The 11931-nt window shown below is 42.3% G+C and overlaps 1 protein-coding gene across 7 annotated transcripts in view; it reads right to left on the bottom strand.

The window, feature by feature from the left end:
- Positions 1 to 11931, bottom strand: part of PSD3 (pleckstrin and Sec7 domain containing 3) — a 137776-nt gene that overhangs the window by 32895 nt on the left and 92950 nt on the right. For all 7 annotated transcript variants that reach the window (XM_072360364.1, XM_072360362.1, XM_072360361.1 and 4 more), the window contains 3 exons: positions 9113 to 9270; positions 8089 to 8233; positions 4746 to 4889 (listed from right to left, as the gene is read on the bottom strand). In XM_072360364.1, coding sequence (XP_072216465.1) covers positions 4746 to 4889; positions 8089 to 8233; positions 9113 to 9270 — 447 coding nt within the window. The remainder of the gene's footprint in view (positions 1 to 4745; positions 4890 to 8088; positions 8234 to 9112; positions 9271 to 11931) is intronic.

The raw sequence follows: 11931 nt of genomic DNA, 5'->3' as shown, positions 1-11931 counted from the left end.
GAAGTTTCCCCTTCCAATGGGAAGTTTTGTTCTGTTGTTACAACATTCTTCTGCACAGAACACCTTGGCAACTAACAAAATGAAGGTAGATAAATGAAAGGATTAACTGCAAGGCCTCAAACACATTACCTGTGGCAGGAGGTGCTGAGAATTGATCAACCCATTTTTTGCCATTTGTTCAACAATCTGACCCCAACAGAGCCACTAAGGATATGGTGCAAACATTGTAATTAAGGCGACCTCAGTGGGCAGGGGGACAGAGGTGAGAGTAAGTATTTTCACTGAAAACAGCTGCCAAACTGTTATGTTCCTGACTAAGGAAAAAGCATTTAGTGAAAATTCTTCCAACTTGTAATAAAAGTTCAGGTAATAATACCTATTTGAGGGCAGAAAGGCTAAAAGCTTGATAACTACTTTGAAGAGCAGAATATAAAGAGCAAAACATGAGAGAATGTGACAGTGTTTCCAGAGAGCCCTCTGAATAAACAAAACCTCACAGGCAGAATATACCTAAAAAGTAAATTAAAAAAAGGCATTCTTATAAAATTCCATATTTGGAGCTCTAGCTCCACAATGCAAAAGACAAACACATTAAGCAGATTAGATGTGTCATACAATATAAAAGGAAATGTAGAAACAGCAAGCAGAATTCAGACGATGCACTGGGCTGATGGATGATTCATTGCAAAATGCATGGGACATCACTGCAAAAAAAAGAAGCCAAGAAAGTGCTCTAAGGCTGGTATCAGCATAATATTCATCATGGGTGAGGGAGACATTACCACCATATGGAATTCTGCTTATTGTTGGTACACTAAACACCACCAGGGGACAAGGAGTAGTTTCTGCCTTGCACTTTCATCAGTGACCATTTCATTCTGGATATTGTGCACTTGCCATTTCTGTATCAATTAACCAATGCATCTACAAGTTTCTCATTTGATTTCAGCTCCACACTTGCTCTATTAATGTTCTGACACTTGAAGGTAAGTATTCAATTTGGCGGAAATTTCCTTAAAAAAAAAAAAAAATCTAGAAAATTCTGTCAAGAAAATAAGGCACAAAAATTAAAAATGGTTATCTATGTAGCCTGAACACATGTAAAGAAGAGATAAGGCAGCCACCCATCAAATTCCTAGATTCACCTCTCACCTAACAGCACTAAGAAGATTTCTTGCTCATGCATTTCCCATACGGAACGATCACAATCTGGAGTAGTGCTTCTTCAGATAACATGCAAAGAGAAAATGATCATTGCTTGGTTTCTACAAGCAAAGACACCAGGTAGGGAGAAATGCTTGAAGACACATCCCTGAACAAGGAACAATCAACTCCATGGTCACATCTGCTCACAAGGAAACATGACATCAGGACCCAAATCAGAAATAAGAATGATGGAAACCGAGGCAGTATAATGAAGAGAAATTACAAGGGCCTAAACAAAATAAATTTGGCTTCTTCCTCCCTAATTGGACCATGTTGCTTCCTTGGGAACTAAGAAGTCCTTTATGCGATGCTTCTGGGGATGTATCAACCTGGCCCTTCATATGCAGATGAAAAGTGTACTCAGAGAGCAGGCTCTGCCTGACAGAGACAAGTATAAAATACCACCTCTCACCTGCCTCTTGTACTTTTGCAAGGACCTCATGCAACAACATCTGCTACCAGATCCTGTATGACACTGACAGCACTCTGTTCTGAAGGGAAGGTGATGAAATTCCAAAACTGGTGGAAAGCTCCCATTCTGAATGTTCAGATAGCTCACTTTTCATTTTCCCTACAAACTGTTGAACTGATTGTTCAATACACCCTGTGAAATCTGTGTCAAATATGTGGGTAATGCAGCATTACACAGAAACACCTTGAATCACCATCTTGCACACACAACTGAAGTCAGTTTCTCCATTTGCCTGCTTAGACAGGCGTTCTTGCAGGGCTAATCACACATTTGAACCACGCAGACTAAACCTGTTCGAGGCTCTCACTAGGGAAGAGGACATATTGTTTCCTGTGCTATACTGGTTCTGCTTTGTACAAAGGTAACTGAGATACACTTTTAAAAATAAAATTGACAGAAAACACACACACACACACACACACACACAAACAAAAACAAACAAACAAAAAAAAAAACACCAAAAAACAAAACAAAACAAAAAACCAACCAACCAACCAAACAAACAAACAAAAAAATGCAACCACCTCTTTTACCATCAGTCATTACAAATAATCAGACACCATGGTCCACATTTCATCCATACTCACCATGCTTCAAGAAGCAATAGAAAATAGAAGTCGAGAGTCCCAACACAAAGCTACCTTTTGCCTTCACAAGTTACAAAACACCACCATAGAGAGAAAGTGCGTGGCTTGACTCTGCACAACTGAGTGATGTGTTCAACACTGATCAGAACTGTTTGACCATCAGCTTCCAAACTACCTCACTGCCCACATTCCCAGTCTACTAATCAGATTGTCTAAGGGTGTTAGAGAAGGTAATATCAGCATCTATGTTAAAGTCAGGACAAACCATTTCCACTGCTTTCCCTTCACCTATCAAGCCAGACGTATAATTGTAAAAGGCTATCATGGTGATCAGGCGTGATTTCTCCTTCATAAACAAAAACTGATTACACCCAGTCACTTTCTTGTCTTCAATCCTTTTGGAAGGGGTATCCTGGAGAATTTACTCTACTAGCCTCTCCTGGATGGAGAAGAATCTGACCAGCCCATACATAGTCTCTTGGGCCTTCCTCTTCTTGAAATAGGAATGACATAAACTTTCCTCCAGTCCTCAGGAACCACTCCTAGTCACCATGATTTTTCAGATGTAATTGAGAATGGCCTCCCAGTTATACCATTCACCTCCCTAAGAACTCCGCTCATGGGTGAATCTTATCAGATTCCATGGATTTGTGCGTTATCCAATTTATATCATTTCCTAACTATGTAAATCTGCCCTGCTCCAGACTTACTCCCTGGGCTCCTTTCTCCAGATTTATTCACTAGGCTCAGGGATTTGCAATGATGAAGGCTAGTCTTACCAATAGAGATCTAGGCAAAGATATTGACTACTTTGGCCTTTCTCTGCCCACTGTGACCAGGTATTCTGCTCCCTTATAGACTCCAACTAGGACCCATACTTTCCCTGGCTATTCTGCCACTAAGGTGTCTATGGAACTCTTTTCTTCTTGACCTTCCAACATTTTGCCAAATTCAACTCCACTTCCTTAAAACCAACAACACATACTTGATACTTGAACAGTATCTCTATATTCCTGCTATTACTTGCTACAGCTTCCACTTCTGCGCACTTCATTTTCAGGAGCAGCTTCTTCATTCATAAAGGCCTCTGCCACTTTTGTTTGATTTCTTACTTGTGCGGACCATTCCTGAGCTTGGAAGAGGTGATACCTGAAAACTGACCAGTTCTCCTGGAGCACTCTTCTCCTGAGGGCTGTATCCTATAGGATTCTTCCACACAGTTCAATGAACAGGCCCAAAGTTCACTGTTGCGATCTGATTCTTTGCTTCAACTTCTCCTTACAGGATCATAAAGTCCACATCTCATAGCAACTTGCTGCAATGGTTGTCTCCAGTCTTCATGTGCTTGAGTTCTTCTTTGTTCAGACAAGAAGTCCAGAGAAGTGTCTCTTCTTGTCTGCTGCTTGATTAACTGCCTTAGAAAGTTGTTGACACACACCAGAAAAGTCCTGGATTGCTTGGGCCCTGCTGTGCTGTCTCTTAAGCAGATAACAAAGTGGTCAAAATTCTTCAGGAGGACCAGGGCCTACAAGCACAAGTCTTAATGGCAGATCTTTGAAAATGGCCTAACAGAATCTCTGTGATCTGTTTACAGAATCACAGAATCACACAGAATGACCCGGGTTGGAAGGGACCTCAAGGATCATGTAGTTCCAACCCCCCTGCCTAGCAGGGCCACCAAACATACGTCTTTACTAGATCAGGTTGCCCAGAGCCCCGTCCAACCTGGTCTTGAACACCTCCAAGGACGGGGCATCCACAACCTCCCTGGGCAGCCTGTTCCAGGACCTAACCACTCTCCTAGTAAAGAACTTCCCCCTAACATCCAACCTAAATCTTCCCTCTTTTAACTTAAAACCATTTCCCCTAGTCCTGCTATTATCAGCCCTTTCGAAGAGTTTGCTCCCCTCCTGGGAGTAAGTTCCCTTCAGGTATTGAAAGGCTGCAATGAGGTTCACATCATTGTGTACCTTTTGCTTATCAGCCACTTCCTCATTTGGTTGTTGGTCAGATCACTGCAGATATGTGGCATGTAGAAAAGCAAACTAGCCAGCCACACTCCTTGAACGAAACAGCAGAAATGCATCTCAAACTCACCATATGCAATGACACCAACACAGTGCTACAGTGAAGTCCCATCACTCTGGACAACACATGGCTTTACAGCATGAGACAGCTCCTGCCTGAAAAGCTTGTAATGTTTTCAAAAAGATAAAAGGGGCACGAAGAGAGGGTCACATTTTTCCATTTTACAGATAAGGAGCTAAGCCTGCAGCCAAGGTCACAGGAAGTCTTTATCAAAAGGAGGACCCACATCCAGACTTCTGGGACTGTTGTGACTTATTTGTTGAGAAAGAACATCATCCTATTCACCTCCTGGAATAAGGTGAAAACTGAAGAAATATAGGATTATACCAGAAGAATGAGACCAGCTTCATCCACACACAACAAGTAAAGGCAATAAAGTTTCCCACATGTACCTCAAATTCCAGATAGTGGTCCTTCAGTTTGTAATCATCTACTTCCTTGCCTTTAAGCTTCTTGTCAGGAGGATAGGAGCGATGTTCAGCAAGTTCAGTGGAGATCTGCTTCAGCTTAGCTTCATGGGATTTCAGCTGTTCATCCTTCAGAAACATATTAGGCAGATAAATTACAGAACCTAAAATATTCAGTATGTAAAGTAAAAGGAGAACTTTTGCTTAATCTTAGCTAATCTTAATTAGATTGATCAGACCTGTTTTCCCAAAGCTCTGTCCCCAACAGCATTCTCAAAGGCATCCAAGTAAAGTGGCCAACTTTGCAGAAAAACTCAGCAGTGAGCAGATGCCACTGGGAAGGATAGCAAACTTGTCATCCCTCGCCTTGCTGAGAGCAACGGAAGCAGCTTGCTGCAGAGCTTTTCTGACAACATGACACTTCTGCTCTAATATATTTTTTGGCAAATTAATTAAGGCTGTTACATGGAGTCAGACCAAGGGCAGAATGAGACCCGAGGCAGGGTCTTTGCAATACAAAGGCAGTTTTTTCCAGGACAGAAAGGACATGGAATCAGAGCCCGTCCTTACATTTCCACACTACCAAATGCTCTCCAGTCCGTGGCTTCCATTTGTTCAGAAGAATGCAATGCATTCAGAAGAAGAGGGGCTGCCCTCTTCTAAAAAGGTATCTCATTTTGCTAAGCTGCTACTAGCTTTTATCCCACTGTGCAGTTGGAAAGAGTGAGGAGCTGCTACTCTCTCCTTTCTAATTTCCTTTATCATAATCCCAGGCCCACTCACTTCCTCCAGTCCATCTGTCAGCTAACCTTCCCACAGCTCAGAAGGCTTCCAGCTCCTGCTGCATGGCCTTCTGGCCCTTTCTATGCTTGGATTTAAAACTATGTTTGATTTAGGTAAATCCAAAATATAGATACCACTGCGCAGACCTTAATGATCTGGTCAGTCATAACAGCAGGTAGCACCTAGCTCAGTTACCAGACATTTACCTAGCCTTAGCGGAGAGGACTGCTGCCAGTAGTGTCCTAGTGGTGTGGATGTGCAGCTTGCAGCTTCAAGTCTATCTCAGACATATATGCAATGCACTATGAGTAACACCAAGGACTAAGCCTTTCAGCTCACATATGATCCCTACTGGTTTCCAGAAATTGTTGTTGCTGTTAGTAACTACCATGAATCCACTGTTCTTTCTGTGTCCCAACACTCTTTGTGCTAAATTGCTGGTCTCAGGGACATCCTGTTGCAGAGGGTTCTCTACTCTGATGACGGGAGGTCTTTGAAAAGCTCTTGTAATTTCCAGGGCAGCAGCCCTCTGCTGTATTTGTGTATACATTCACACCCCCAGAGGAAAAAAAAAAAAAAAAAAAAAAAAGAAAGGAAAACAAAGTTACTAAATCCTTTCTACACTGGCTACCATTATACGCAGTTTTGTCACATCCCTCCAGGCTAACTAAGATCAGACACTGAAAGCAAACTAAGTAAAACAATTGCATGGAAATTGTCATGTCTATCCTCCCTCCCTCAGCCATGTTAGGTTCTCACAGCATCTTCTGCCTGACCAGGAGGAGGCCCCTTGAAGAAGTATTGTGCATCACGATTCAGCCCACGGAATCCTAAACAGCAACCAGAGGGATTTGACAATTCCTATTTTTTTGTCTGCCAAATAAGAAGCAGCCCGCTGGCAGCTCTTCCATACTGACAGATAAAAACAGACATGTTTCTGCTTGTCTTTGAATTTATCTGCTTTGAACACTTAACATTCTTCTGCCGTTAGCTAAAACAGCTTATCTTATTCCACTTTTTGTGTCTCCCTTTCTTCAAGATACAAACCACAGGGCTGTGTTATATTTTTTCCCTTTCCAGATTAAACAGAAACAGTGAGACTGGGAAACAACGTGCTGAATGGAACAATCACACAGAACCATGAGTAAAATAAAAATGTTTTTTTTGTGTCTGGGGGAAAATTTTTGAAACCCCAGATAGCATATATAATAAAGTATGCATGAGCAAAAGGACAAGATATTATTATCCTGTATGAGACATAATTTAAACTTTAACCCAGAATAGAAGATGGAAAGTCGGTCACCACATTGTAAGAAGAAAGGCTACTGCCACAGAGCAGGAAAAAGCAGGGGCGACATAAAAAACACCCCCTTAGAGAAATGCAGATTATGAGATAATGGTTTCTAAGGAGTGTTGCTAGGCTATGAAGATGGCAAAAACACATTTAAGAAGCAATCCAGCATGGGGAGATGACTTTAAAAGTTATAGCAGCTTACTCATAAAATTATACAGCAACGATTGGGATCTCTCCCTTCTGCCACCTGATTAATGCAGTCAGTAGTGGGCTCCTGCCAATGCAGGAGAAACTGCAGGCATGTATCACATCAAAGTACACAGAGCTACAGGTGCAAGTGTCAGACACAGCCAGGCTGAAAGAAGCAGGAGATGTTTGTTCATGCAGTAAGTATGAGAGCTGTGAAAGTCCCTGACACAGGTTGTTGCAGAAGGTAAAACTTATATAATCATATGGGAAGACCAAGGATGTTCATGTAACAGTTAATGAACATGAAACAAGAACTCCCTCAGCTGATAAGGACCCCTGAAAAAATATTAGAGGAGAAATAAAGTGGTGGAAATAAACACATTCATAAAAATACCACCAGTTTGATGGTATTTGAAATGTCCTCTGCAGGTCTATATCCATGGGATGAAAATCCTGTATCTGGTACTGGTCACACTAGCTACTCTTTTCATCAGAAATATAAAGGAATTATATTCAAGTATGTTTCTTCACAGAATCATGGAATTGTCCGAGTTGGGATGGTCTTCTAGAGGTCACCTAGTCCAGTCATTCTGCAATGAACAAGGATACCTACAGGTAAGACTAGGTTGCTCAGAGCCCTGTCCAGCCTGACCTTGACTGTGTCCAGAGATGGGGATTCAAAAAACTGTGGCGAGGATCCACCACAGGCCACTGAACCACGATTCCCCCTGCTTGCTGAAAGGCTCCAGATAGCACCATGTCTCAAACTGTTCCTCTGAGCTTAGACAAGGGGAATAAGGAGCAGTGCTCTGTAGTGTTTTCTGATTTTCTCTTTGGGCTGGGGAGCAAAACTCTTTTCCAGTGTCCTCTTTGGGCCAACTTAATTCTTCTTTCTGTCTACTTAAAAGCTTGACTGAGGGAACAAACAGATTTATCTTCCTAGCAGACATACTATTTTTCCTAGAAATACTAGTGTTGACAGGAGCAAAACAATGTTAAGGATGACTTTCCAGACTCCAACCAGTCAAGAACAATCTCCGTTACCAATCACCAACAACTCACCTGAGATAGCTTTGTTGTGGTGGCTGGCAGGAGTGGGCGACTGAACTTCTTCTGGGAGCCAATTGCTGCTGGAAACGGTGGTGCAGAAAAGACAGCTGCCACACAGTTAATCTTGTTGATCCAGGTCTGCATTTCTTCTTGGCTCCTGGGAGAAAAGACACATATTAAGCACATTGTTCACTCAGCCTCCTCTCCCTCTTTCCCACCCTTCCACTGGCACTTTCAAAGTGAGAGTAAGAAGAGTGGAACAAGTTTTAGAGTCTGCCAAGTCTTCTGACTTTTGAGAGTGGTTAGTTTCAGGTGCCTCATTCACAGGCTGGCTCATGAATAAGTCCATAACTCACCCTAGCATGCATCTTTTTTTATTCCAAACCAAGTGCAACAGGAAACAGAGCCAGTCAATGCCCTGGTTCAGACATATGTCCTCAAGTCTCATCTGCTCTGCAGCCTAAGATCTCTAGGAAGTCCCATGCGGATTTCAGTAGAAAATGGCTAATACAAAAAACCTGTGCATCAGTTTTCAATGCCAGAAGTCAAAAGAAGATCATCTGTTCTGTCTGCATATCACAGCCTGAAAAACTTAATCAAATTATTCTTCTATTAAGTACTAACTTTGTTTCTAAACACAGTGTATCTTCTAGAAAGACATCCGGCTAAGTCCTGATGACATCAGGAGACAGAATCCAAGATTGCCTTCGGTCATCTGTTAAAATGATTAATCACTCTGACTGTTAAAAGTTTGTGTCTTGTTTCCAAATTGAATTTCCTGCAGCTTCAGCTTCCAGCTGCTGCATCTTGCTATGCCTTTCTCAGTTAGATTAAAAAGCCTCTTAAAACTTGATATTTCTTTCTCATGAACTACTTGTGCACTCTAATAATATCAGTGCTTAATCTTATTTCTGATCATATAAACAGACTGAACCTTTTAAGCCTCTGCTTTAAACTGTTCAGGCATGAATTTACCCCTCTTTTAGAACTGCCTTCTTCCCTCAACTATTGGCACAGATCAGAAGAGAGCACTTACTGGGCTTGAAAAAGCAGGACCCTCCAATCTGCTGTTTTAAGCTTGAGGACATTGGGTTTCTTCTCATAGTCTGTTGCCTTGGATGCCAGTGCATGATGCACACTAACTGCATTCTTCAGATCTTCCTCCAACAAAGCCTTTTCTGGCTTGTATTCATCCTACAGAAATTAGCAAGGAAAAATGACATCTTATTTCTCCATGTGCTACTTCTTTTTCCTTAATCTAAACAAAAACCTTGTTGCATAGTGATGAAAAGCATTATTAAAGTATGTGGTCTCTTTGAAAGGAAAAGAAGTAGTTCCAAATCAGCAGTAGACTATTAGTCTTCATTTCAGGAATCCTTCAGGGCCAACTGTCCACCTTCACTACTCAACTGCTCATTCCCGCTGGAGTTCTCAACTTCCACTGCTCTGCTTGTCCTTAACAGTGTAGAAGTCACCCTACCAGCCTCCACAAAGCAAATACAGCAACATTCTTTAAATCTCTCTTTTGCTACAGTGCTAGAGAGAAAACCTAGCAATGGCTGGTCTGCCAACACACTAACAGCCTTATGGATCCAGCACCATCACAGAGTTCCTTTGCACATTTTCTTCAATCTGTATCTATCTTCAGTCTTTATTAAAGGCGGATAAAAAAGAATCCCTGGGGTTACCAGGCCAGCTTCTAGTTACACCACATTATACAATCTCTTTGGAAGCACAAAGCTGTATGACCCACAGAAGAGAATACCTTCACTGAGTAGGGTCTGCAAATGGCAAGCACAGCATTGTTCAGGTTTGCAACATGGTACCACTCCCAACAAATAATAAACACAGTGAGTCAAACCCCTCTGTTTTGCAGTTGTCCGCTGGGAGCAGTGTTTGAACTCCTGAGCAACAGGAGCTGGACAAATGCACAATAATTGTGTTGCCAGAAGTTCAATTTAAAGCACACTCCAATACAAATAGCTTGCTGAACATAAGAAAATCCAGAAGCTTTCTTAAGATAATCACCAGCAGTCTTGTACAAAAGCTGTCAGCAACTGATTCTACATCTGTCCTGTATGACTTCACCAGAAATCAGTGTCATCTGAAGCACCCACCAAGGGAGCTTGTATGATGGCTGCAAAGCAGAAGAGTAATTCCCTGCAGGTATCATAACTATTGATCCCTTCACTCGAACATAAGAGTTATGAGATGGTGTTTAGCAGGCAACAGACAGGACACAAATCATACGGAAGGGACAGCATTAGCTTAAACATCCAGCAAGGAACTTCTTCTGGAGAAAAGCTACTTAAGATGCAGCTTTTGAATTAATGGACTCATTTACATGGTTTATCTGCTGCTATACAGACAGAAGTTTCAACTGCTGAAGTCATCTGTGTTCTCATCAGTGAGGCTGAGTTTGTCTGGGGCCCTCCAGGATGAGTTTCAGGGAATGACAGTCACCACCTGTAGTAACCACCATTTCCCAGATGGGAGGGCAAAACAACCCCCTATTCTGCCAGCTCCCAGGCTAGTCAAGCTACTGTAAGTCCAGAACCTGCTGCTGTTTAGATACTTCATCAGTAAGCCAAGGAAGAAGCACATAACCAGCAATATCGTCACAATCAGCAGCTCAAACTGTGTTGAGACAAGGGCACACAACCCACCACAGAGTTGTGGAAGAACAACCAGAAAGGCAGAGAACTGTTGCACTTATGTCCAAAGGGTAGCCTTCAGCCTCATCACCTATGACATAAGGAGTTTTTAAAGCCTGGTGAGCTAAGGCAAATACTCCTTATCCCTCCTGGCAATAGGTCCTGCCAAGTCCCAGCAAGTACTGAATGTACTTTCCTATCATGAGGTACTCTGCCTACTCCCATTCAGGACACTCTCTACCCCTTCTTCAAGGCAAATCTGTGAAGGTGTCTAGCCAAAGGGCAAGAACTAGACGAGGCTGGCCAACATCTCGCCCAGCTCTATCATGATGATGAAGGAAGCAAGCCTCCTCCTTCAAAGGTAGAAAAGTTGATTTCTTTGCTGGTTCTCCTGGAGGAAAGGACTGGCTCCACTATCCAGGGAATGAGAAAAAAATCAAGTGCAGGAAATGAACTTAGACCTCAGAAGCATGACATTCTGGCTTTCCTCAAATTACTGCCTTGAGACAGTGTCAGTTACCACCATGCTTGGTTCCTCTCAGCTTTCTGTAAGATGAATCCAATGGTCACAACTCATTCTGGTGTCTAAATCTGTTCCAGAACAACTCCACATTTGGGCAGTCCCAGAAGTGATACTGACTCAGAACCCCTCCTTACTGACAGTGAGATTTCATAATAATCCTTGCTAATCACACTGGATCCGCTGGTTGCACTGTACCTTGACAGCTGGATCCCTGCCAACGTCTCCAAAAGTAGTCATCAGCATACCAGAAATGTCTACTAGTAGTTGGCCAGCCTAAGAGAAAGCTGAAGGGACATGAATGTGCTGTCAAAAATCTTCCTCTAAGGCCTTCAACTCTTCTTAGCTGGCAGGCAATGCTAGGGGCAAAGGAACATCCATATTTCGTATGCCACCAAGGACAGCACATGTGCAAACGTCAGTGTGGAGGTGGAGCAGAAATGAAAGGCAGCTCACTAAAGTTAGACCAAATCAGTGGCAAGAAATATATAAGGAACCAGAAAGGAAATGTGACCTCAATATCAACTGAAAGCTGCTGTGAATGCTGCAAACAATATAACTACATACTGAATTCATCTTTCTCAGACTCCTAACAAATGACTTTTCTACATTCTGCTGACCCAGTTTCTACATGGACACACATTCCTGCATCTACTTCTGATACACTCAACTACAGCAATC

This window comes from Excalfactoria chinensis, chromosome Z (assembly GCF_039878825.1).
Source record: "Excalfactoria chinensis isolate bCotChi1 chromosome Z, bCotChi1.hap2, whole genome shotgun sequence".
In the NCBI taxonomy this organism is placed as follows: domain Eukaryota; kingdom Metazoa; phylum Chordata; class Aves; order Galliformes; family Phasianidae; genus Excalfactoria; species Excalfactoria chinensis.
Note: the sequence above shows the minus strand (reverse complement) of the source record. Positions and strands in the feature narration are given on the sequence as shown.